The following is a 23,063-nucleotide window of genomic DNA, read 5'->3' as shown; positions in this document are numbered from 1 at the left end:
GAAAATCAAATGTAAGCCTAAATACATTTAAATCTCTTATTTACACGCAGCCCTGTGTGAGATGTGATCCCTGTCAGGCAACTTTGGATTTCATCAAGTGAAGTGAAGCAACTGCTAGTGTTAGACCTTTAGGATAATTGTCTCCGGAATGCCTTTAAATCTATTTAGCTCGAGTCAACATCTTCTCTGAATTTTTTTTCTTCTGATTGTCTGAAGCTTTTTTTTTTTCCTCGAGATTGTTGAGACTATACATTATTTGAGAGTCAAAGAGCCAAAAAAAAAAAATAAAAAACACGTGAGAGAGAGAGAGAGCCCTTCAGGTGAGGTTTCATACCTGAAAAACATCAGCACCATATCTGTTTAAAACGTGTCATTTGGCTCTTTTCTTTTGTTCTGTCGGTTGTTTCTTTTGTTTTTGTTATTGTCAGCCTTCTGAATTCAGATAAAGTAGAACATGTTACGCTAAGAACACACACACACACACACACACACACGAAAACAACTGTTATGTACAAAAAGGCAGGTTTAAAGCCTGAACGTATCAGACTGGAAAAAGAGACGTCAAATCAGAACATCTTATAAAAGGTCAACAAAACATGATTTAAAAAAAAATAATAATAAAATAAAACATGACTCAAAATAAAAACATGGTGTTGAAATGTTCTTTTCCTGGTTTCACTCTAGTTCCCTGGAGTTGTGTTGGAAAAGCATGAGAGTTAAAATGTAAAAAAAAAAAAACCTTTTCGACATGAGTAACATTTCTTTCTTGACTTGAGGTATTCCCTCTTCTGTTCTTCCCCTTGCCTGCCATCCTCCAGCAAGTAAAAGAGTTTGTTTTGAAAGATGAGTTTGTAGAAAATGTTGTTGTTTTTTTTTTTGTCCTTTTCTGTGTAATAGTCCATATTCCTCCCCGAGTGCCTGGTGCCTTTACATGCAGAGTCACTGTGCTGAGTCTCGGCACATTTGAGAGACACTGCAGCGACAGAGGACCGTCTGACAGAGGGTGAGACAAGACCAGCCAATGAGAAACAAGAGCCACTGCTATTATTATTATTATTATTATTACAAATTACCCATTATTAATTATCACATTCTCACTGCTGCTGGTGGTAAGCGTGTAGCCACAGCTGCTCTGGAGCAGACTGACGGAAGCGTGACTGCCAATGTCCGCCAAACGGTCCCTCCGACCACCACCATCATTCATACATACATTCATCCATTGCATGTTTTTTTGAACTGTGGGAGGAAGCCGGAGAATCCGGAGAACCCCCCCCCCCCACGCACACACACATGGGGATAACATGCAAACTCCTTGCAGAAAGGCCCTTGTTCCAACTCTAGGTTTGAACCCAGGAACTCGGGTCTTCTTGCTGCAAAGGCGAGAGTGCTAAACACTACACACTGCTGTCGTGTTTCCTCTCAAATTTAATTGTGAGTAAGCGTAAAAAAGGAGAAGAGACGTTAGAAATGATCAAAACCAACCTCTGCCACATCTTCACTTGTTATGCTGGTAGGAGTAGCTTGTGTGTTCTGTCGGCGTCTCTATAGCAACAGACTGTTGGACAGCACTTTCCTAAGAGGGAGGCAGCAAAGATTAAATCAATAAGTGATTTGTTTCCACATAATATTTAAATATATCGATAAAGAGAGGGGGGGAAAAAAAAGAGGTTATTACCTCAACTGACATGTTGGCTGCAGGCACTTGGGTGTACTGGGGGATGTAGGTCCCCTGCATAGATGTGTTTGCAGGCATATACTGTAGAGGAAAGGTAAAGGTCGCGGTGAGTTCACTGAACATAAACAGTAAGTTAAAGCTGCAGTGTGTAACTTCATATTCTACCGCTTTATCCTCAACATGAGGGACGTGGGGGGGGGACTGCTGTGCCAATATAGAGACAATAAACCATCCACTCTCACACCTACAGTCCATGTTGTCCAGTGTACAATCTGACCTAATCCCCATATTGCATGTTTTTCAGGGTATGTGCCAGAATCCTGAACTTAATTTAAATACCTTTTTATGACTTTTTCCAGATCGTCTCAAAATATTTTAAGACCTTATCGCCACTTCAAGCTGTATATCTGACGGTTTTGGAGTTTATTGTAAGATTGTACAATTTTTGATATTATTTCACTCCAGGAGGAGCGCGTTGGTTCATTGTCACAAGCCGATCTTGCAGGGCGAACAGTGTCTGCGCATCGTTATTTTTAACAAACGCAGGGAGGAAAATAAATACATTAATGTATACTTTCTGCAGTCAAACCCTATGGACAAAATGTAATACCTCATGAAATTGCGATAAAGACTTTTTAATACCCTTTAAGGGCCTTCATTTTCCCAAAATCTATTTATCAACTTTTAATACTTTTTAATACTCTCTGTTTTTGGAAACCAGAGAACCCGGAGAAAACCTAAATGCAAACAATGTAACATTATGTGTTTGCTGCGTCCTTCATCTGAACACAGGCTCTGTCAAAGCAGAAGAATCAGACCTGACTGAGTCAGCGTTTGTGTGTATACACCTGCAGTGCAGGGGCGGGTGGAGGCAAGGAGCGTTTGTCCCATCAAGCTGCTGATCGTTTTTTTTTTTTTTTTTGAGCCGTATAATTTATTTCTGAATGTTTTTTTTGTGGGTGCATCTTTGTGTTTTTTAGTCAACTTGTTTACAGCTGTCTAACTTTACTGTCTGTCTTGACATAAAATGAGTCACCTCCTCTTCGTCCTCTTTGAAATGCTGCCGAGCAACACGAGACATAACACAGAGAGGGTTGCATGGAGCAGGGCATTGTGTGAACTCAATTGAATGTTAAAGACATTTGATCATATTTAAAGTTATGTACTACAGACAAGATGTATACTATGTAATATGTAACTTTCTTGCAGCTAAATCCAACAAGGAACCTGCTATTTAAAAACTTCCTGCATAATTCACATCGAAGAATTTGATAAGATTCCTGTACTTCATGAGCATTTGCCTCGGTCATCCCTTTGATTTTGGTCATTTGTTGTCACCAATGTTTTAATTGATCAAAAAAAAAATTTAGCAGTTAAATATAGATGACAGCCAGATATACTCACTGTCCCACTGCTGCCCATGGAGAGGTGGCTGAGCTGCTGTGCCAGGGGCCCGATCATCGAGGTCGGCTGGATGGACATGGTGTGGTCCATTCCTGGTGTCAGGACGGCTCCCTGTGGACAAAACATGTCACTAAAACAACAGAGACAGTATCGACAGACACAGACAGAGGACTAATGACAGACTGTCGGTGTGTGGCAGACGAATATTAACAGATTTCAGCTGCTAACAAACACTCACTGTGGGCGGCATGATGTACGACTGGTGATGCATCCAGGATGGATTATGTACCTGCAGGAGCAAGAAAGAACATTCTAAAAAACAAGAAAATGATAGCCTTACTTAGCCTCTATTATAGTTTAGCATCTAAACATCTCAGCTGTGAATGTCAGAGAAAAAAACTCCATTACCTGGTAAGTGGACACAGGTGAATGCATGTATGGAGAGAGGGAGGTCGGTCCGATCATCCGATTAGGGGCAATGCTGTACGGGGAGGAGTAAAACCTGCAGTGAGACACAGAAAATGTATTAGTCACCACGAAACTGATCCAATTTCTCTGCAGATACAACTTTGGAGGCACTAACCCATTCTGTAAGGCTGTGGTGGGATCATAGGTGAGAGTCATTCCACCCTGGAGGGGGGGAGAAAAAAAGAGTCAATAATCTCAATCTGTAGCACAAACCTCAGACAAAAAGACTCGAATCCTGAACTCACAGTCTCTCCATCTCTGGTCCAGATCCGGCCATTCTGCAGATATTTCCCTTGGCTCTGGCGCTTCTTCTGGCCTCCATCAGCAAATTTACACAACAAGGGTTCTGATGGCACTGGAGCAGAGAAAGGATAAGGTTCAGTTTCATGGGTGGGTGTATATTTTTTGGGGGCTGCTTTATCCAAACAAACAGAATCTCACCTGGAACCCCAGGTGGAGTCTTGATGTATTTCCCATTGAAATGTTGGATGATAGCCTCACATTTCTCTGTTGACTCCATCCTGTGAGAAAAACCATGTTAAGTCAACGCCGTCAGGGCTGTGTGCTACCATTACACTTATTAGCCACCAGAGGGCTCAATCCACACAGTTGATACTTAAAAACACCAACTGCACTCATGTCTTTGTGTAACTGAGTATTTTATCACCTTAACTAATCTACTTCTGATCCACGTGACTACAGTTAGTACCTGGCAAAGCCCACTCCTCTGCTGGTGCCGTTGGCGTCGCGGAGGATGCGTGTGGAGATGGCCTGGCTGAAGGGCTTCAGCATGTTCTCCAGCTCCTGCTCGTCCATGGACATCGGCAGGTTGGAGATGTACAGGTTGGTGGGGTCCTGCTCCTGTTGCTGAGCACGGAGAAGATAAAAGACGAGTGAGGACGTGGACGAGAGGGAGGTGGGGAGCTTGGATCCTGACGATGAGAGGAGGCCTCGCAAAGCATTCGGGGGGTCACGCAAAGGCCGCTTGGTTATAGTGTGAGGGAATGTATTTAACGCTTAAAGAAGAAGTGTGTGAGATATGTGATACGGGGAAAGGGGGCAGGTGGAGAACATCAGGGAGTCGAGGGTTTGAAGTCTGAGGAGGATTTCATTTTGTGTTTGAGAAGAAAGGGCGCTGCATGGGTGAGATCTGAGAAGAAAACATTTTCTGTGATGGTCTGGGAAGACTGCAGCTGTCTTTCCTCTAATTAGATTTTTCCTATTTCTTCACAGGCTTCTCTTGTTCTCCATCACTCGTGTGTTCGACTCTGAAGAGGATGAAAGAGTCTAATCCTAATGCAATATCAAAGAATAATTACTTTTCAAACAGCTCGCCCTCCACGGACAATCTACAACGATGATGTGCTTCTTGCTCAGTGGGGAATCCCAGCAAAGACGATTTGGACAAAGACCTTTGGAAATAATGGTAAGTAATCTGTAGAGTTAGGGTTAGCATTGTGCTGTCATCTCCACACAAGGCAAACATTATCATCCTGTTTCCTAGGTCATGGTGATAGTAATAATAATAGCAGTTGTAGTCCTGGCAATCCTGACCTTGAACACAGGTGCAGTCTGCCTGTCTGCTTTCATACAACAGACAAATTATGCAGCATTCCTAAATGTGAATTTGAAATAAAGCCCAGCCAGACACATTCTCTCAATCTGCCAGTTTCATTTTATACTTTTGAGTTATTGTTTGTGTTTTACTTTTCATTGCCTCCCACTCAAACGACTTTAATTTGATCTTTTAAGATGACCGATCTGTATCACCCTCCAACCGTGATGCATATTCATTATCTGAGAGTGCACATGTGATTAAAATGTGATGAGAATTCATTTCCACTCTTATAAATAATGCATAAGCAATCGTTGGGACCTGTGGTGAAGGTGATCTCTCCTTCACCTACGTCCTCCTCCTCCTACTCTTCCTCTTTACTGGAGTGTGATGCGAGATTAAGATGCAGCCAGACCCCATGAGAATGAGCAGTGAGAAGAACCGCAAATGTTCCGAGTGACTCACGGAGAAATCTGACACAAGCGTAAGCCTTGTTGTAAAACCAGGAGGGACGGGGACGGGGGGGGGGGGGTGAAAATTTAGGTATTTTGTGAACAAGAAGCCAAATGAATGCCAGTGATCCAGCTTAACGATGGATCAGGATTCCCAGGAGTGTTGGTGCATGTGTCTGCTATCATAATTGTGTGTGTGTGTGTGTGTGTGTATATACTTGTATTTGTTGCCTCTTTTGACCATAAACACAGAACGTATTAGCAGGAGTAGTCCTCATTCCTGAGGAACTGGTTAAGTTTAGGGCTAAGATTTGAACTGTGTGGTTAAGTTACGGTTAGGGTTTGGTTCTGGGTAATGCTTTGTTTAGTCTGTCCAAATGAATGGAAGACAATGCAGTGTCCTATGAAGATTAAGCAGAGCAACTGTGTGTGTTTGTGTACTTGTCTGCAAGAAAACTGCACTGCAGTTCACGCTCTATGAGGGTTAAAACTTGGTTTTGAGGTGAAGGTTACAATTTAGTTTAGGTTAAGGGTAAGGGACTGAGGAATGCATTACGTCTATGAGAGTTCTGTGTGTGTGTGTGTGTGTGTGTGTGTGTGTGTGTGTGTGTGTGTGTGTGTGTGTGTGTGTGTGTGTGTGTGTGTGTGTGTGTGTGTGTGTGTGTGTGTGTGTGTGTGTGTGTGTGTGTGTGTGTGTGTGTGTGTGTGTTGACAGGGCGGGTGGCTGGGCACAAGGCCCTGCTGACTGGGGAGCTGCTCAGACACTGAGTCAGATGTCACCAGGGAGAACAGATAGGTCCTTTGTACGGGGAGCTCAGAGACCAGAGCCTGGGGCTTGCTCCTCCAACACCATCATCACTAAGAACCATGACACACGTTTGTGCAAACACTATACCTGTCTGCATCCGTGCACTTTTCCCCTGGTGCGTACACTTTAAAATATGCCACAGCGCCTTAATACCCATAAATATGCTGATTTAAACCAGCCATTTGTGCATGCACTGCACCACCAAGTACACACTCCTAAATACACGCACACACACACACACACGAGTGAGCTTGTAAAGGAAAATCCACAAAGCCAATATCTGCCAGGGAACAACCTTTCTGCTTCAAGGACAATTTGTCATTTTCATTTTCTAATGAATAATTCATCCCTCAAACTTTGAGCGAAGCGACTGCCAAAATATCATTTTCATCTCGTGCTGAGGATTTAACTCCGACCAATCTAAAATTAAACGCACAGCGTGTCATTTCCCGCTCAATCAAAAACAATGACAAAACACGGTTTAGGTATGAAGGCAGAGGATCATGGGAATTGTCGTCTTGTCGTCTCATTTGGCTCCACTGTGCGTTTCTAGCTACACACAAAAACAGAAACAAACACGCTGGCTAACTAGTAGTGTCTCACTGTCTTCTTTCGTGTTGTTTGTAGATATTTTAAAGGTCCAGTTTGAAAAAAAAAAATGTAGCTCAAATTATTCTCATTTAGTGGAAAATAAAAATGAAAACAATGACACTTAATTTTGTGTACAATCACCTGATGCTATGAGTTTTTCATTACCCCGGAATTATCCTCTTTATACTTGTATCATTAGCCAGGTTAGCATGTTTTTATAATAGCCCACAATGGATAAACTAAACATCTTTTGAGTTTTGATGCTAACTGAAGGCACTTGGAAGGGGGGGTTGAAATGAGTGGTATTCAGCTGCAATATACAACTTCACAACTAATTCAATTTTTACACACTGTACCTTTAAAACTACAGCGCGTAGCACCTACATATAACCATTAAAGTCAAACTCGTCGAAAAGGAATTAACCCTTATTCTCACCATAGAGATGCTAACAGTGTTTGAGCGACAGAAGTTACACACTAGACCTTTAAAGCAGAAATGTTACGTACTATATCTTTGAGCCAAATGTCGACATCTGAAGTTCTCACCTTTGCCATCTGAGCCTGTACGCCACCTGCCTTCAGTGCAGTCACGGCCTTCTGAGCTGAAGCTGGACTGTCAAAATCAACAAAGCCATAGCCTGCAGGGACCGAGACACACACACACACACACACAGAAAGATATACAATGTGTGACAATGAGGTTTGTATAACAGAGCATTCACGAAACCACTCATCGGAGTGGTGTTTGAATTTATGTTGGAGTTGTTTAAGTCTGGAACCTTGTTTCCCCCGTGAAGGACAGACGCAGAGTTATTATACAAGAGCGTCTTTGTGATGTCACGCAAAGACACAACTTTTATTTAGCGCGCAGCTTCGCACAAAGGTAAACATTTGGATAACGAAAGTTAAACGACGACAATCTGTGACTTTCCACGCGAATGAAAAGCTGCAGAGACGACAAACTGTCCTGTGCCAAGCTTGTGACAGTGTTTCACGTCTGAGTTGTTGGTGAATATATTATCTACTGAGGGTTATTTAAGTGAAATAGAGAGGCGTAATCCAACAATTTAGCACTAACATCGTATGTAATATTGAGCGATTCTCCCAGTGTTATGAAGGAATTGTTTTTCCTGTTTACAATCTACCATATTAGTTGTTCATGTGAAAACATTATGGATTAAGGATATGGATTCTCTCCGATTCAGATTTAATGATTCAAGAAACAAAAGATTGATCCTCAAACAAACAAAACACTGAGATTACGTTCCCTTAAATCTGTATTATTAACAGGATCTGCAGCAAACTTCTTAACAACTCTATTCTTATCCTTAAAGTTCAGCGATCTTAAAATCATAGATTTTTACATAAAGTATCAAACATTTTTAGTTCTTGATTTAAAACATACTGACACACAGACCTTTATATTGTCATACAGTGATTGTCTCTTATTTAAAAAAAAAACAAAAAAAACATTTAAACTATATTTGCATATCTCACATAAAAAATATACATTAGAACAAGGGTCTCAAACTGCCGGCCCGGGGGCCACATGCGGCCCCCCAATCGATTATATGCGGCCCCCCCACCTAATATCATGTTATATGAAAACATGGCCCACGACCTCACTGTCTTTTAAACACAGTGTGTATCTGAGGCACAGCTGCCAGCGAGCTGATAGAATATAATATATGTTTGCTAGCAATGTTTTTTATAACCGTAATAATAAGACATTTGGTCATAATTGTCCCATTATTAAATGTATCATATACAACATTCAGTTACATATATAAATACACTTGTTAAGGCCCGAGCCACGAACGGCAGTGGCCCGAAACGGCTCCTGGTACGAATTTAAATTACAATTATCCACATTATTATTTATGTAATTTAAAATAAATGTCTGTTTCTGATATTAAAACATTAATTTTACATCATAAATAGTATTATTAAGTATACGTGTGATATCATGATGCAGTATTGTGAACAGCTGTTTTTTTTCCCCCCACTTTTTGTCCTCTAGGCCGGCCCCGTCTTGACCACAATAGATGCGCATTGGCCCCCAGGTCATTTGAGTTTGAGAGCCCTGCATTAGAACATAAGTACAGTTTCAAATGTTCAAATGTGTCAAAAGTTTCGACCCTGTGGTGTCTTTTCACTTCACCTTTGCACTTGTTGGTCGTCTTGTCCAGGATGGCCTTGGTGGACACGATTTTCCCGTACCTAGAAAAAAAAAAGGGAGGTTTACTCTCTCTCTCTCTCTCAGAGTTCGTCCTTGCGCTTGTGTACGGACAATAATTACTTGTTTACATTCAATATTAGCTTTGCAACATTGCTGACGCAGTGCGCTGCCTCCCTCAAACTTAACACACCCACAGAGACTGAATCATAATAGATTCAGTGCAAAGACACTTGATATAATATAATTATCAGCTGATAATAAATGATATACTGTACGTACAGACATCTTTAGAGAGGATGTGGGATATAAATGAAGTCGTGTGGGTTTCTGCATGCTGGAACAAACACTAAGTCCTTATTCAGTACAGTTTACACACAGATATCAGTAGGGAACCTAAAGGGGAGAATCAAATATGATCTGAAAATATATTAAAACTGCATTTTCTAAAATATAGCAAAGATAAAAAAAAATGCTGCATTATCCACTAAGCTGACCAGCTATGGATGTTGCAGATGCACAAGATAGTGGACAAATGCTTTTGTGAGGCAGCGTCTATCAGTTCCCATCTCTCCAGGCCTGTGCATGCAGTGTAATCTGATATGCCTCTCCGTGGCTGTCCTGTCCAATGCTGGCTCGCAGCCACTCTCTCATTCTGCTAACCAGCTTCTCTCGAGGCAGCGTTACACCCCCTCGACTGGGTCTTAGTGCCCCTCGCAATCTCGCGATCCAGTGACACTGCACCAATGGCACATTTCACCGATGAGTCACTTTCAAAATGCGTTGTATTAACAAGGTTTAAGAGATTACTGGTTCGTCTTAAACACAGACACTTTTAAAGGGATAGTTCAGGAATATAGATTTTAGCCACTTAACAAAAAACAAGGCATCTTAAGAATAACAGCTTTATGTCACTCTTAGACAACATTTTCTGCCTAGAAACTGAAGTTTGTAAACTGATCACTCTCTGTTTTATAAGTGTCACCTAAAAAACTAGTCAAAAGACAACACATTTGAACTCAGTGATGGACACAGCAGATGATTTTTCCTTTTCCTGTGTGCTGTGATGTAAAATCTCTGATTTTCTCTGTGAACATTGGTGCAGGAGCAGCTGTAGATTTAATTAGGTGAGCCTTATGGCTAAAATCTGTTTTCCCTTCTGTCCCTGCTGGCAGACATGTAATCAGTTACTATATGTAACAAGATAAATGTACAAATTCTGCTGCGTGACATGAATGCACAGCGCATTTGAATCTATAATCCGACCTCGACATGGTGCAATGCAGACGCACAAATCGGTGGTTCACGTCTACATCCTGTTCCCTGTTTATCCTTTGTTAAAATTCAAATTATGGACCTCACTCTCTCCTTATTTTTGATTAAAGACTTTCTTTTGGAGCAGCACATGGCCTCGTGGAAAGGGGTCGGGGTACCTCGGAGCAAGATACCCAATCCCCATTGCTCCCCGTTGTTTGGGTTAATCTAAATTGACCCCAGCTACGAGGAAGGGGGTGGGGGGGTTAAATCCAGTGTAGTCCTGGTGCCGGACCCAAGGCCAGACAAATGGGAGGGCTGTGTCAGGAAGGACATCAGGTGTAAAACATGACAATAACAATATCTGTTTCTTTTTATCCCAATATTTTTGTTTTATTTGTGTTGGCATCCTTGAAAAACAAATTGGCATGAAGAATGATCTTCATAAAATACCATTTTCCTCAACATTCATTATGCTTTTTTTATTTTATTTTTTTATTAACTAAAGGCAAACATCAACCGGGCCAAGATCAGACCAACATCCATCCATGATCGACCACCAGAGAAGGACCAAGACTCAGAGCGGACAACTGCAAGGGCCAGAGATGAAGAAACAACCCCCATCCACGCCTCTCATCCCTCCCTCGCAGTATATCTCAGAGTGTGGATACAACCAACTCTGGGTGTGTGGGGGAGGGGAGCTCGGGGAGTTCTGTGTCCTCCTGACTGAATGTACATTAACTGTTCAAACTTTGAGTCACGCAGCCTGTGTGAAACTCCCTCCGTGAGTTGTCCTTTTGGTTGTTTTTACATCCTGATTTACAAACGTCCCCCTTATTAACTTATTAACTGGACACAGTGTTATTAAATCCCAGTCTGCTTGAAGTGGGAGTTACGTTGGCCTTAATGCGCTGTGCTGAAAGGCAAATTTCATGCAGTGATTTTATCTGCTCTGTAAAAGCAGAAATATGAGAACTGCCCCCACAGAACACCACCTGACACACAAACCCTGAACTCCATTCACTCCTCCCCCTCTGATACTCTACATCCACCCTCCCTCCCCGCCCTCCCCCCTCTTCATGCCATTGCCCTTGTTTGCCTTTCCCTTTCCCCTGGGCTCGCTGTTTCCTGTAGGGTTGGGCAGCCTCATGTGGGCCATATCTTCCAGACAGCTGTAAAAGAGCAGGCATCTCCCTCCCTCTCTCTCTTTCTCTCTCTCGCTTGTTGAGTTTCTCTTGCTGCTTTTCCCTCCTTTTCTCTCTCTTCTGGTTCTCATCACCAGGCTCCAGATTTCAATTTACTACAACGCAGATCATTCATCTTGGTCGTGCTTGTTTTGAAGTCTCAGACCGGAGACCGAACAAACATATCAGATGGATTGGACGATTCCGTCGTTTGATGTCCGACTCCACGCTGCCCACAATAGAGTCTTAAAGACTGTTGCAACACAAGTGCTGAGTGCTTTGTACTGGGATAGCACAGCATCAGCTGTCATCATCCTTTATGATGAAGACTAAAGCACTGAGGAGGTGTAGTTCACAGACACACACAGAGAACTACCACGAGAGCGAGAGACTAAACATTCTGTACCTCGTCTGTGCTCAGCTGTGGGTGTAACTGAAAGCACTTAGCCAAAATGATGTTGATGTTGGTTTTTCCATAGGGCCACGAAATGATGGGCCTGAAAAACCTGTGGATGGAAATGTGGCCTTTTTTCCTTTTTTTTTTTTTTTTTCTTCACCTGCAACTCTGCACATTAGCATTTGTGTCCACTTCACAGATAAGGAAGCCATCTATCTACAGATGTGTCCATGCTTTAATGCAGCGGCGCTAGTCAATCTTTCCGACAACCATCTCGCTAACCCAGCCATAACTCTGCTCTGCTCCTCTAACATGTGTCATGCTTGCAGTGGGCAGCCGGAGAGAGAATTATTATGTGTCTCAGTGGGCACTAAAGCAATTGCTTTTCAGTTGACTTACGGCTGACAGAGTTTGACCAGATCCTGGTCTGTGGTCCCTGGGTGGAGGCCACGGATGTACAGGTTTGTTTTGCTCAGCTGCTCTCCTCCTCCTCCTCCTCCTCCTCCTCCACTGCTGCTGCTGCTGCCGCTGCTGCCATTGCTGCCATTGCTGATGGTGTTGCTGCTGCTGTTGTTGGGGCTTGGAGGAGCCATGTGATGGTTTGACGGGGACACATACGTCTGCTGCAGAGCAAAGAAAGGACATGTTAGATATTTAGAATTGTATAACCATCCGTTTTCAGCTAGATATGGAGCGAGAACAGCTGTTTAATGGTCCAATAACAGCCCATAATCCTGCCTAAACTGCTCGATTATGGGATGAAAAATCAATTAGGAATGCAATTAGCCAGAACATGAGCAACAGTGGCTGGTTAGTATATAGACAAACATACAAACCAGATCACTAATCATAATAACAGTATACTTATTGTTATTTAGAGCTGCAACTCACGATTATTTTCTCGATTAATTGTTTAGTCCAGAAACCTTGTTTGTCAAACCTGGAAAATGACGATGTTCTCGAATGTCTTGTTTTGTCCACGAACCAAAATGATTCAGTTTGAATGATTTCTTTGTTATGTGGAGCAAAGGAACAAAGAAAATATTCACATTTAAGAAGCTGAAACGATTGGCAATCTTGTTTCAATCATGAAAAAAGCTTCAAACTATTATTATTATTATCAAAATAGTTGACGATTAATTTAGTCATCAATTAATAATCACATTTGCACTTATTTAAGTCATGCAGACTGCAAAGGCTTTGAAATATTTGTCACCACCCCAAGGCGACTGTGGTGAATACGCTCTTAGAAATAAGGGTTCCAAAAGGGTCCTTCTACAAGGGCTGAGGTTCTACCTGGAACCATCTGCTTCTGAAAAACCCTTTCCTGAAGAAAGGGTTTTTCAAGGGTTCTTGGTAAAACTAATGGTTCCAGTAAGAACCATTTTGATCCAGAGAACCCTTTAAACCCCCTTTCCTGAAAAAAGATATTAAAAGGGTTCCAGGTGGAACCTTTGGTTCTCCTTTGAGGACAAGCCGAAGAACCTTATATGGTTCTACTTAGCACTTTTATTACTTGGAGTGTAGAATTTGGTTTGCGCTGTTCAAATAATCCAATAATAATAACAATTGTGCTGAAACAATTAATGATTTTTTTTTGTTGCAAAATCTCTAACAAGCTATGGTTTAAAAATGTCATTATTATTATTCACAGTAGTAGGTAAAATGTCAGATCCGTTTGGCCTTGGTGTTCCCTCTCAGTGCTCAGAGGAGGAGGAGGAACTATTTGATTAGTTATGGTCAGCAGCCCCGGCCCCAGGGAACAATGGGCTGGCTTGTTGGACACCACAAGGTCAGCAATGGAGCAGCTTGTTAACAGAGAGGGAGCTGTCAAAAGACGACCAAAAATCAGGCTAATTACGAGCCTCGCTCTTTCTCTCTCTGCTGTGGCTCTGATGAACTCCTTCATGCTTACTTTAAATCTTTAAAAGAAAAACACATAGGGGAAGCTTCACTTTATATTAAACTTAAATTAGTTACATCAATTTATTGTTTACTACTGATTAATGTGTTGATTCTTTTTTTTCCCTCAATTAATCAGTGAGTTGTTTGGTCCTGTCGTTGGAAGACCTTTTCGAATCAGCTTGAGGAAGTCTCAAGAAGAAGTCCGTTGCCTTCAGGTCAAAAAGGTATTTATTTGGGGATCCACAAGTAAAACACCCAGTGAGCAGTACAAAGTACATACTGAAGCTGCGCTCATTACACGCCTTCTTTTATCCTCTGGGTCGGGGGTATGCCTCTCCCCTGACCCTTTTTTCACTATGTCTATCATATGCCTTTCCACCATTAGCTTCAGATTATACAGTTTACTTGCATCTAATTGGTTGTCTTTTTCTCAGATATCTGTTTTTTGCCACATGCAACAAGCCATGCACCGTGAGGTGATCGCGCGTTGCTAACTGGCTGCGAGCGCGCACGAGGCTATCGCATGCTTATCGCTAGGGCTGCAACGATTACTCAAGTGATTCGAGTAAATCGATTACAAAAGTTCCTCGAGGCAAAAGCTCTTCCTCGGGTATTCATTTAATTCCTATCTCGCGCAGCATGTTCAGCGCAGTGATCATTGTTCCACACGGACCGTTTTAGCAAACGCGCATCCGGATTTCAGCTGGCGCGACGGCAGAGACGGAGAGTGAAAAAGCCCGTAAAAAGGCAGAAAATGTCCTAAGTGTGGGACCGTTTCACGCTTAAACAAGAAGCCAACAGGGGTCAGTGTAACCACTGCAAACTACAACTGGCGTAACCACAACAGCACGTCCTCAATGGTTCAGCATCTGAGCTGATAGCATCCAGTTGCTAACGCTCCCGGCGCACGCTAGCGTAAACATTGATGTCAGCTGATTTAATGTAGCTTACTAGGGCTGCAGCTAGCACATCTTTTTGTAATCGAGTATTCTACCGATTAATCGAGTAATTGGATTTAAAAAAATAAATAAATAATAATAATTAATTAAATGTAATTAAAATAATAAAAAAAAAATATCCAAAAAATAAATAAGAAGAATTTTGCGTTTTGAGTAGTTGATTAATCGAAAAATAATTGGTCGAATACTCCATTACAAAATTTTTTTTTTTCACTTGCTGGTTTTTTCCTAACTGCCTATAATAGAGACAATAAGTGCACACTTCAGCACATGTTACTTTCACTTTACCCCTGTTTCTCATTCTTATTAGTAGTGACCTTGAACAACAGAGGAGTGTGTCTGCTTTAGTGCTTTTTCTTTTTTTTTACTTTGGCCTTGGGTTTTTATTAGAAATCATGATGCTCCCAAGCTTGGGATTGTATTATTGTAACAAATTTACTCACTCGTAACAAACTGAGTGACGCATTTCTCTCTTATTTAACTCTTATTTTTATTAAATATGCCAAATATGCAGAAACTGTTCCACTACAGTCACAAAAATGTTGCTATTGTTGCTTCCCAAACTTTGAGATGATGATGTTTTCAAAAGACTTGTTGCGTCCACAAACCTATAATGATTAGTTTTAATGATTGTGTTTCACATTTAAGAAGCTGAAAAATCAGCGAGCTCGTTCTACTACTCATAATAATACTCATAGTTGGCTAGTAAATATAGTAATTGATTAATAATTGATCAATTGTTGCATCCCTCTACCATATAATACACATTTAAAATTCAACATTATATTTCTGACAAAAGTTTAGTAAAAACCCATGAAATCCTTTGAAATCTGTTTGTAAGAATAAATAAATAAATAAATAAATAAGTCAAAATGTGTGCATGTAATACATGGAATCAATACAATCAGTCAATTGTCTAACAACAATTGTTAGACATTTTAAATACTTAAATAACTATAAGAGACGGTTGCCTTCAATTTAAAGCAAACTAAAATGGCTTTGAGAGAAGAGCCAGAAAAGTGTACAAGAATCTAATTGTGATGGAAAAATTGGAAGGTAATTGCAACGTGGAACTCCAGAGTGGTTTATGCAGCAGGCAAAATCACAGCGAAACCGCAGATGCGGATAAGTGGCAGGTACACACAAAAGAAGAGAATGTGTGAATGGAGTTCTGCAACCAACCATGGTCCATAAGAAGCTCTAATCTTAGCATCACCGGGTCAATCTGAGGCTACATAACAAGACACTGGGACAGCCTTGACACCATAAAATAAGTACCAACACAGCAAAAATAGTGTAATCTAGTAAGATTCAGTGAGACTTTATCCATGTTGTTGTATGCCCACGCCACAGCTGCCATAGGTTTTCTGACCGTTTCGCAATCAACGCTCAGAGCCCCCCCCCCCTCGTCTTTTTAGTCAAGCAGAGAGAAAATCACAGTGCCTCACAGAGCCCATTCATCTCAGCCCTCTTCTCCTCTAATCTCCCTCTCTTCTTTAGCATCAATAGCTCGCTGTTTGTTTTTCCACAATCACGGCGTCTTCCTGTGCTTTCCCTCGGCTTCACTGTAGGAGACTATCAGGAGGGATGCACCTGCACAAGCCCGGGGAGATGCTATCTGACAGGAGACCGTGGCTCGGGGCCTGAGCCGGGCCCAGTGAGCCTTGTCTAATTGGGATCTGAGCTTGTTAGCAGTGACTGCTAATCCCTCTCATGTGCTCCACAGTCAGAAGGCAGTGTCTCATTAGGACTGTTCTGCAAGGCTTCTGCTGAGAAAAAAGGAAGGCAGTGAGTCAACTCCACATCCTCTTCCCCATCTGTCTCAGTGCCCAGCGCTGGCTCCAGCTGTTCTTACCACACATTTAAAGCGTCGCTTAATGTGCCATCACGACCTTGAGTATCTGCCATTATTACAGATATCAGATTTATGCTCCTCCTTCCTGACGACTGACCTGTCAATTACAGAGTTGTGCTAATGTGTTTACTACCACGCCATAAGCAGCCATATCACATATCACATATCACATGAAGCATCTATGTGAGAATGAGGGTCCCCAGATTGTATCAGATTTAACTCTGTTTGTTTTCTCACATCTGATCCAGTGGGTTTGACGTATAGAAGGTCGATATTGAATAAGCACAGGTTTGGCTCATCCCTAGTGCAAACACAGTTAAACTTATAAGCCGAGGAACACAAATACAGTTAGGGAGGACGGGAAGTATGATAAGAGTCTTAAAGGTGCAGGACTGGGAATCACAAAGTTATTATATGATAACAAAGGACATTGAAGGACTTATATTATACCCTATTTCTACAAGTTAATCTAGTTGTGTGGTGTCCTAATGAACATGTCTGTGACATGCTTTGGTCAAAACAACATAAGAATGAAGCACCACAGCAGTTCAATCACTCTGCCAAAACAGCCCTGTTCAGAACGCTCTGTTTTGAGTGCCTGTCTCTTTAAATGCAAATGAGACACAGGAAACTATGTCAGTGTCACTGAGGCTCCGGGCAGCTAACAGCAGTTAGCATAAGGAAAAATTAAAAGCCATCATATGTAAAATGTATCCACTGGACACGAAAATCCTCTGAGGCTGGAAGTTTGTGTAGAACTCTGCAGTGCTGCAGTGTGCAGCCAAGAATAGAACACTTTGCGAACTTAGTATCCGCTCTTCCGGATACTATTACCCTCGCCTGCACTCTCACGTTTTTCAGAGACAAAGCAGAGCTCTGCGAGATAACAATTCCAGGAATGCATCATTGTGATGTAGAAATGAGTGCTTAGACTGAGGCGGACCACAAAAACAAGTATTACAATGATTAAAAAATTGATTTAGCAGATTTTGCATAATATGTCCCCATTAACATCCTGTAAGATGGCACATCCTAACCTTCCTGACGTATGACTGATGAGTGCCTTCTGACTCCTCACTTCACAGACATTCACAAACATTTCCCGTTTATGCAACACACAGCGTGTCATCTCTGAGCATTCTTGACATTCCTTTGCGATGCTCAAATGTTTGTGTTTGAAGACAGGGGTCACAGCGGGGGGGGGGGAGGGGGGGACGACATGGTTTCAGATCAGAGGTGAAGCTGCTGGCGTTAAATTAGACGGCATTCCTGAAGGCATCCAAAGTTCTGTGGGAACTGGGCGGCGTCTTGACGAGACACGATCATCTCGGAGTAAGAGAGGAAATGTGTGCACGTAAAGCAGACGTGTTAAAACTCGATTAAAAACACAAGACATTTAGTTTTACAATTTGTAATTAACTTATCTGCCAGTGTGCGACCGATGTTCAGTCACTTTGTGCCACAGAACTAAATGCAAAGATAAATCAGCTTGTTTGTGTTGCTAATACTATATTGTGTTGTGCTTCAGTACATGTCCCTACAGTGTGATACAGAGAGAGACGAGTGCGTTCCGGGCAGCTGCTGAAGACGGATTAGGTGATTACAGTTGGAGGGAGCAGAGGTGATGCCTGTGGGGAGAGCAGGTGACTCAAGGATGTTTTCATCAATGACAATGAGTCCTGAGTGAAACAGGATGTGCGCCTCTAACTCTACTCTACAGTAATAATAGCAAAAAAAAAAAAAAAAAAGCACGAGCCTCATTGTCTGACATTTGAATGCAGCATTCCTCGGATCCTGACGCTGTTTCTTTAGGTTCAGTTCCATTAAATTCTCTTGTTTATTATTATTATCTATATCCTGAGATAAACATATGGTATGAAAAAAAGGTCAAATATATCAGTCAGTTCATAAAGAAAATGTGAAATAGTCCTACCTGTTTGGATGAAGAAAACTTAAAAGGCACCATGGAGAAGATCATAGTGCCACACTGACACTATTTCTTTATGTTAATATCTGCAGAAACGCATGCAGAGCCAAGTGGGAAGAAGCGAATAAGAAAAGTGATGGAAATCCTTGGTGCTCCGTGGGTAAAAAATAAGTGTGAGACTTCTGACTCCTGTCCAGAAACACCAGAAAAAATCCACCCCACCAACAACTCTGTTTCCACCAAACACTGAGAGGAGAGCAGAGAGTTATGTTCAGCCTCTCTCCCCCATGTGAACTGAGCCACTGACAGACAAGAAATCGAGGTATGTGAAACACACAGGGGAGGGAGAGGGAAAAAAAAGACTTGGGGCAGTTAATCGAAAGCAGAGGGGAAGCGGGGAAGGGGGGTCTATCTCCGCCCCCTTTTGTCGTAGTAAAAGACACGGACCAGGGGCTTAGCATTTGACGCTGGATTTACAAGTCTTCTCTCTGTGTGCTTTTGGGCAGTTCAACAATGAAAAAATGTGTAACATTAAAAAAAAAAAAAAAAAAAATGTGTGCACGTCCTCTTTCAAGGAAAAAAGCTCTGAGTTTGCAGAGCCTCTTGTGAAATGAACACATTCCCTGAATCCAGGATTCCAGGAATTCCAGGTCATTAATCTGAGCAATCTGAATTCCTGCCAGCCTTGAGGCAAAGGAAGGGAATAACACAAGAGGAGAAGAAGAAGAAGGCGGGAGGTGTTTGATTTCAGCTTTGTGCAGCAAATACTGGAGAAATGCTGAGAGTCGAGGCAGCATCGGCGTGTGCTGAAAACTCGTGCGTCTCCAAAAATCTGGGCTGTTTACACGTTTGTTGCAAACACAATCCTGGCTCATGGTGTAATATCTGTATGCCTCAGAGTTTTTAGGATGTTTCCAGACACAGTGTCAAATGCATGTCAGCACATGAATTATTCAAATGAGAGAGTGTGTGGGTGTGTGTGTGTGTGTGGGTGTAGTATAGACTGAGAGGACAATTTTTGATTCATACCTATCTTTGTCAGAACAATGTGGCTTGTCCTCACAACTTTAAAGGGCGTTAAGTTAAAGGTAAAGACCTCAAAAAGGTCAGGGGTCGGCGGTAGAATTGGGTAGAGGTTAGGTTTATGGTTAAGGTTCGGCATTTAGTTGTGATAGCTGGGGCTAGAAATGGATTATGTCTGTGAATGTCTACACTAAGGATCCACACGGAAACAGATCTTTCCCGAAATTATCTCTCTTTTTTATTTTTTTTAGTTCTTAAACAGTTTTCCATAAACACGGCATTGTTTCAAGAAATGTCTTGAATTTCAAATGTCTCTAAAGGCTATCGTACATATGCCAGACCCGCACGTGGGCGCTGTAACGCTGCAACAGAAATACACCAAAAATGCAGGAGATGTTGAGCATGTGCATAAAGCATGCGCACTATGTGCACTAAGCAAACAAACTCCATTTATATATACATATATATGATGCCGATTTCTTTTTTTTATTTATTTATGTTAAAGTTATTTATTTTTTGTTCATAACAACTTCTGTGCAGTGATTTTAACGTTTGTTGCTGTGTGTTTTGTACACGTTAGACTGAGATGAGCTTATTTTCTGGAGGAAAACTGTCCTACTACTGTCCCACGATATATAAACCTCAAAAATGACTCTAACATCTAATAATAACAAGCTGATACACAAAACTGCTTGACTTAAATGACCTACACTCTTAGAAATAAGGGTTCCAAAAGGGTCCATCTTTCTACAAGGGCTGAGGTTCTACCTGGAACCATTTGCTTCTGAAAAACCCTTTCCTGAAGACAGGGCTTTTCAAGGGTTCTTGGTAACACTAATGGTTCCAGTAAGAACCATTTCGATCCATTTGACCCTTTAAAACCCCTTTCCTGAATAAAGGGTTTTAAAAGGGTTCTTGGTGGAACCTTTATAAAAAGGTTCTACCTGGAGCCAAAAAGGGTTCTCCTATGAGGACAAGCCGAAGAACCTTATATGGTTCTACTGAGCACTTCTATTTCTAAGAGTGTGTATATTTTAAATATAATATATGAACAAAAATATTAAAACCAGGACACGGTAATCAAAAAAAGAGATGAATAATTGGTCTATAACGCCTCACTCAATTATCTATTATTATAATATAGTAATGTATGTCGGTTATACAGATAAAAAACTGTAATAAATAGACTTGGCCTCAGTCTCTGTAAGTCTTAGTTCAGGTATCATTGTAAACTGTGAGATCTGTGAATGACACACATGCTCTTTCTTACATTGTCTTTGTAACTTTCCATCTATTTTCATAGCGCCATACAAACCCTCTCAGTCACCAGGAGACTGAAGGGGTGGGGCATTTGTGTACGCGTAAAAGACCAAAAAAAAAAAAAAAAAAAACTTTACTAACTTGTGCGCTTAATTCAGTGAAAACACTCATTCAACCCCTAATAAAGTCGAAAATAAAGCTGAAAGTAAACCGTTTTCCTGCTCTTACGCCGGAACGTGGCGAGCATCTCGTGCGCAGTTTTTAGAGCTGTTCCCTCAGCGCGAGCTCGGTGTAGGAAGAAGAAGAAGAAGAGGAAGAAGAAGACAGACACGGCGACTGTGTGTCGGCACCAAACCCAAGCAAAGTGTCCTGGTAAATGTTCTGGCAACAATGTCACGGACTCGTGTTGGTTAGTAGCAGCGGCTCAGCGGCACCAGCAAAGGTCGCAACAGCGCGTAAAAAGAGACTTTAAACGTCGCCTGTGATCCACTTTCAAGGACACTGCAGCTTAAACAGCCCGAGTAGCTTTTAACTGGAGAGGCTCGAACGCCGAGAAATGACTCTGTGTTTCAATAAGAGTCTGCTTGTTTTTGTTGTTGTTGTTGTTGTTGTTCTCGTGGTTGCGGCTGTTCCTTACCTTCTTGATGGTGTTTTTGCCGGTGTAGCCGTTGTACGGGTTGATTCCTGTCCTTGGCGGCACAGAGAGCAGCATTTTTACGCGGCGCTGTGTCCGGAGGAGCGGAGTGAGCAGAGGCAGTCAGTCAGCTGACGTCAGCCAGGGAGACTCAGCCAGGAACAGCGGCGGTGATTGGAGTCGCCTTTCCCAACAGCAGCAGCAGCAGCAGCAGCACTCTGATGTGCTCCAATCACTCCTCTCTCTAACCGATTAAATCGATTCCTTTCGATTTCACGATGCATCACGATGCACTGCATCCCCGGTTTTACGCATAAATGCACATAACTACCTTTTTCATCAGTCAATACAAGCAGACATTTGAAAATTAACTTAAACATTTATTCACAAATCAAACTGAACCCCCCCCTCAAAAACAATTACAAAAGCTTCTATAAACCATCTTACAAATCTACAAGCACTTGTATGCATCATCATCATCATCATGTTTCATGTGAGATATCTCACTTATCTCAGCTTTTCAAGCCCATATATTAAAAAAGAAGCATGTTCTCCAACAATAGTATACAGCAGGGGTGTCAAACGTACGGCCCGTGGGCCACCAGAGGGTCCGATCCGGCCTGCAGGATGAATTTGTTAAAATGCCTCATTGTGATTAGGTTCTAATCATACTATACGACTATAATTTCCCAAATCCAGATACGTGTGACTAAATGTTTTGTGCCTTCATAGATCCACTGTCATCTCTAAGTTGTAATGCACGTGTGTAAATATCGCACTTATAACAAAGAAAAAGGTTATTATGCTATTATTCCACTGGTCCGGCTCAATTCAGATCAAATTGAAAACAACCTTTGTCACCCCTGGTGATATTATATAGATTATCATGAATCAACCAAACATTTGAATAATATAAAGAGAAATAATGTGAAGATGTTTTTGTCCAAACCAAGCCGCAGTAGAGCGGAGTATGTCACCTGTAACCTGAGCGCAGCACAGAGGTTTGTCTGTGCTCACTTCAGATGTGGTATTTTTGCCTCTGGCACAAGAAACCAAAGACGTCCACTTAATTCCAGGGGAGAAAAGAGAAATATTATTTTTATCTTCTCTTGTCCATTGTATCATGACCTTGGATACAGTCTTTTTGTAAAAATGAATGTTGACGGTCTTGAATTAGCTCATTTTTAAGCTATTATTAATATATTAAGTTATAACTCTCACCACAATCCAGTTGATCCAAATGATCCAGCCGGGTCATTTATACCCAATATTCTAATATCACACGTTCATAATTATACGCTGCTGAATTTTTATTCCAAATGTCACATCTGAAGGAATCATTAATCAGAAGTGGTTGCATTTGTTGAATTATCACTGTAATACCCTGCATATGCTAATATGTTGATTTATTTTTAGTGTTTCAAAAGAAGCCCTTAAGTCTACTATTTACCCATTATATTCATTTTTAAATAATCAATTTCACATTCACCCTCTCAGTTGATCTTTTAAGCAGCTGCTTTTATTGTCAGTCTCATT

The 23,063-nt window shown here is 41.6% G+C and overlaps 1 protein-coding gene across 1 annotated transcript; it reads right to left on the bottom strand.

Annotated features, from left to right (window-relative positions):
- Positions 1-896: 896 nt before the first annotated feature.
- LOC310932008 (RNA-binding motif, single-stranded-interacting protein 2-like) lies at positions 897-21,622 on the bottom strand. Its single transcript, XM_083895264.1, has 13 exons — positions 21,531-21,622; positions 12,364-12,587; positions 9,115-9,173; positions 7,500-7,591; positions 4,257-4,414; positions 3,989-4,068; positions 3,793-3,902; positions 3,488-3,709; positions 3,318-3,368; positions 3,080-3,190; positions 1,676-1,756; positions 1,483-1,573; positions 897-993 (listed from the first exon to the last, which is right to left on the bottom strand). Exons 1-12 carry the CDS (start codon positions 21,603-21,605, stop codon positions 1,496-1,498), a joined length of 1,341 nt encoding a protein of 446 aa, XP_083751390.1. The 5' UTR covers positions 21,606-21,622; the 3' UTR covers positions 897-993; positions 1,483-1,495.
- Positions 21,623-23,063: the final 1,441 nt, after the last annotated feature.

Source organism: Microchirus variegatus (assembly GCF_963457635.1).
Source record: "Microchirus variegatus genome assembly, chromosome: 9".
NCBI classification, from domain to species: domain Eukaryota; kingdom Metazoa; phylum Chordata; class Actinopteri; order Pleuronectiformes; family Soleidae; genus Microchirus; species Microchirus variegatus.
This window is presented reverse-complemented; position numbering and strand designations above follow the sequence as displayed.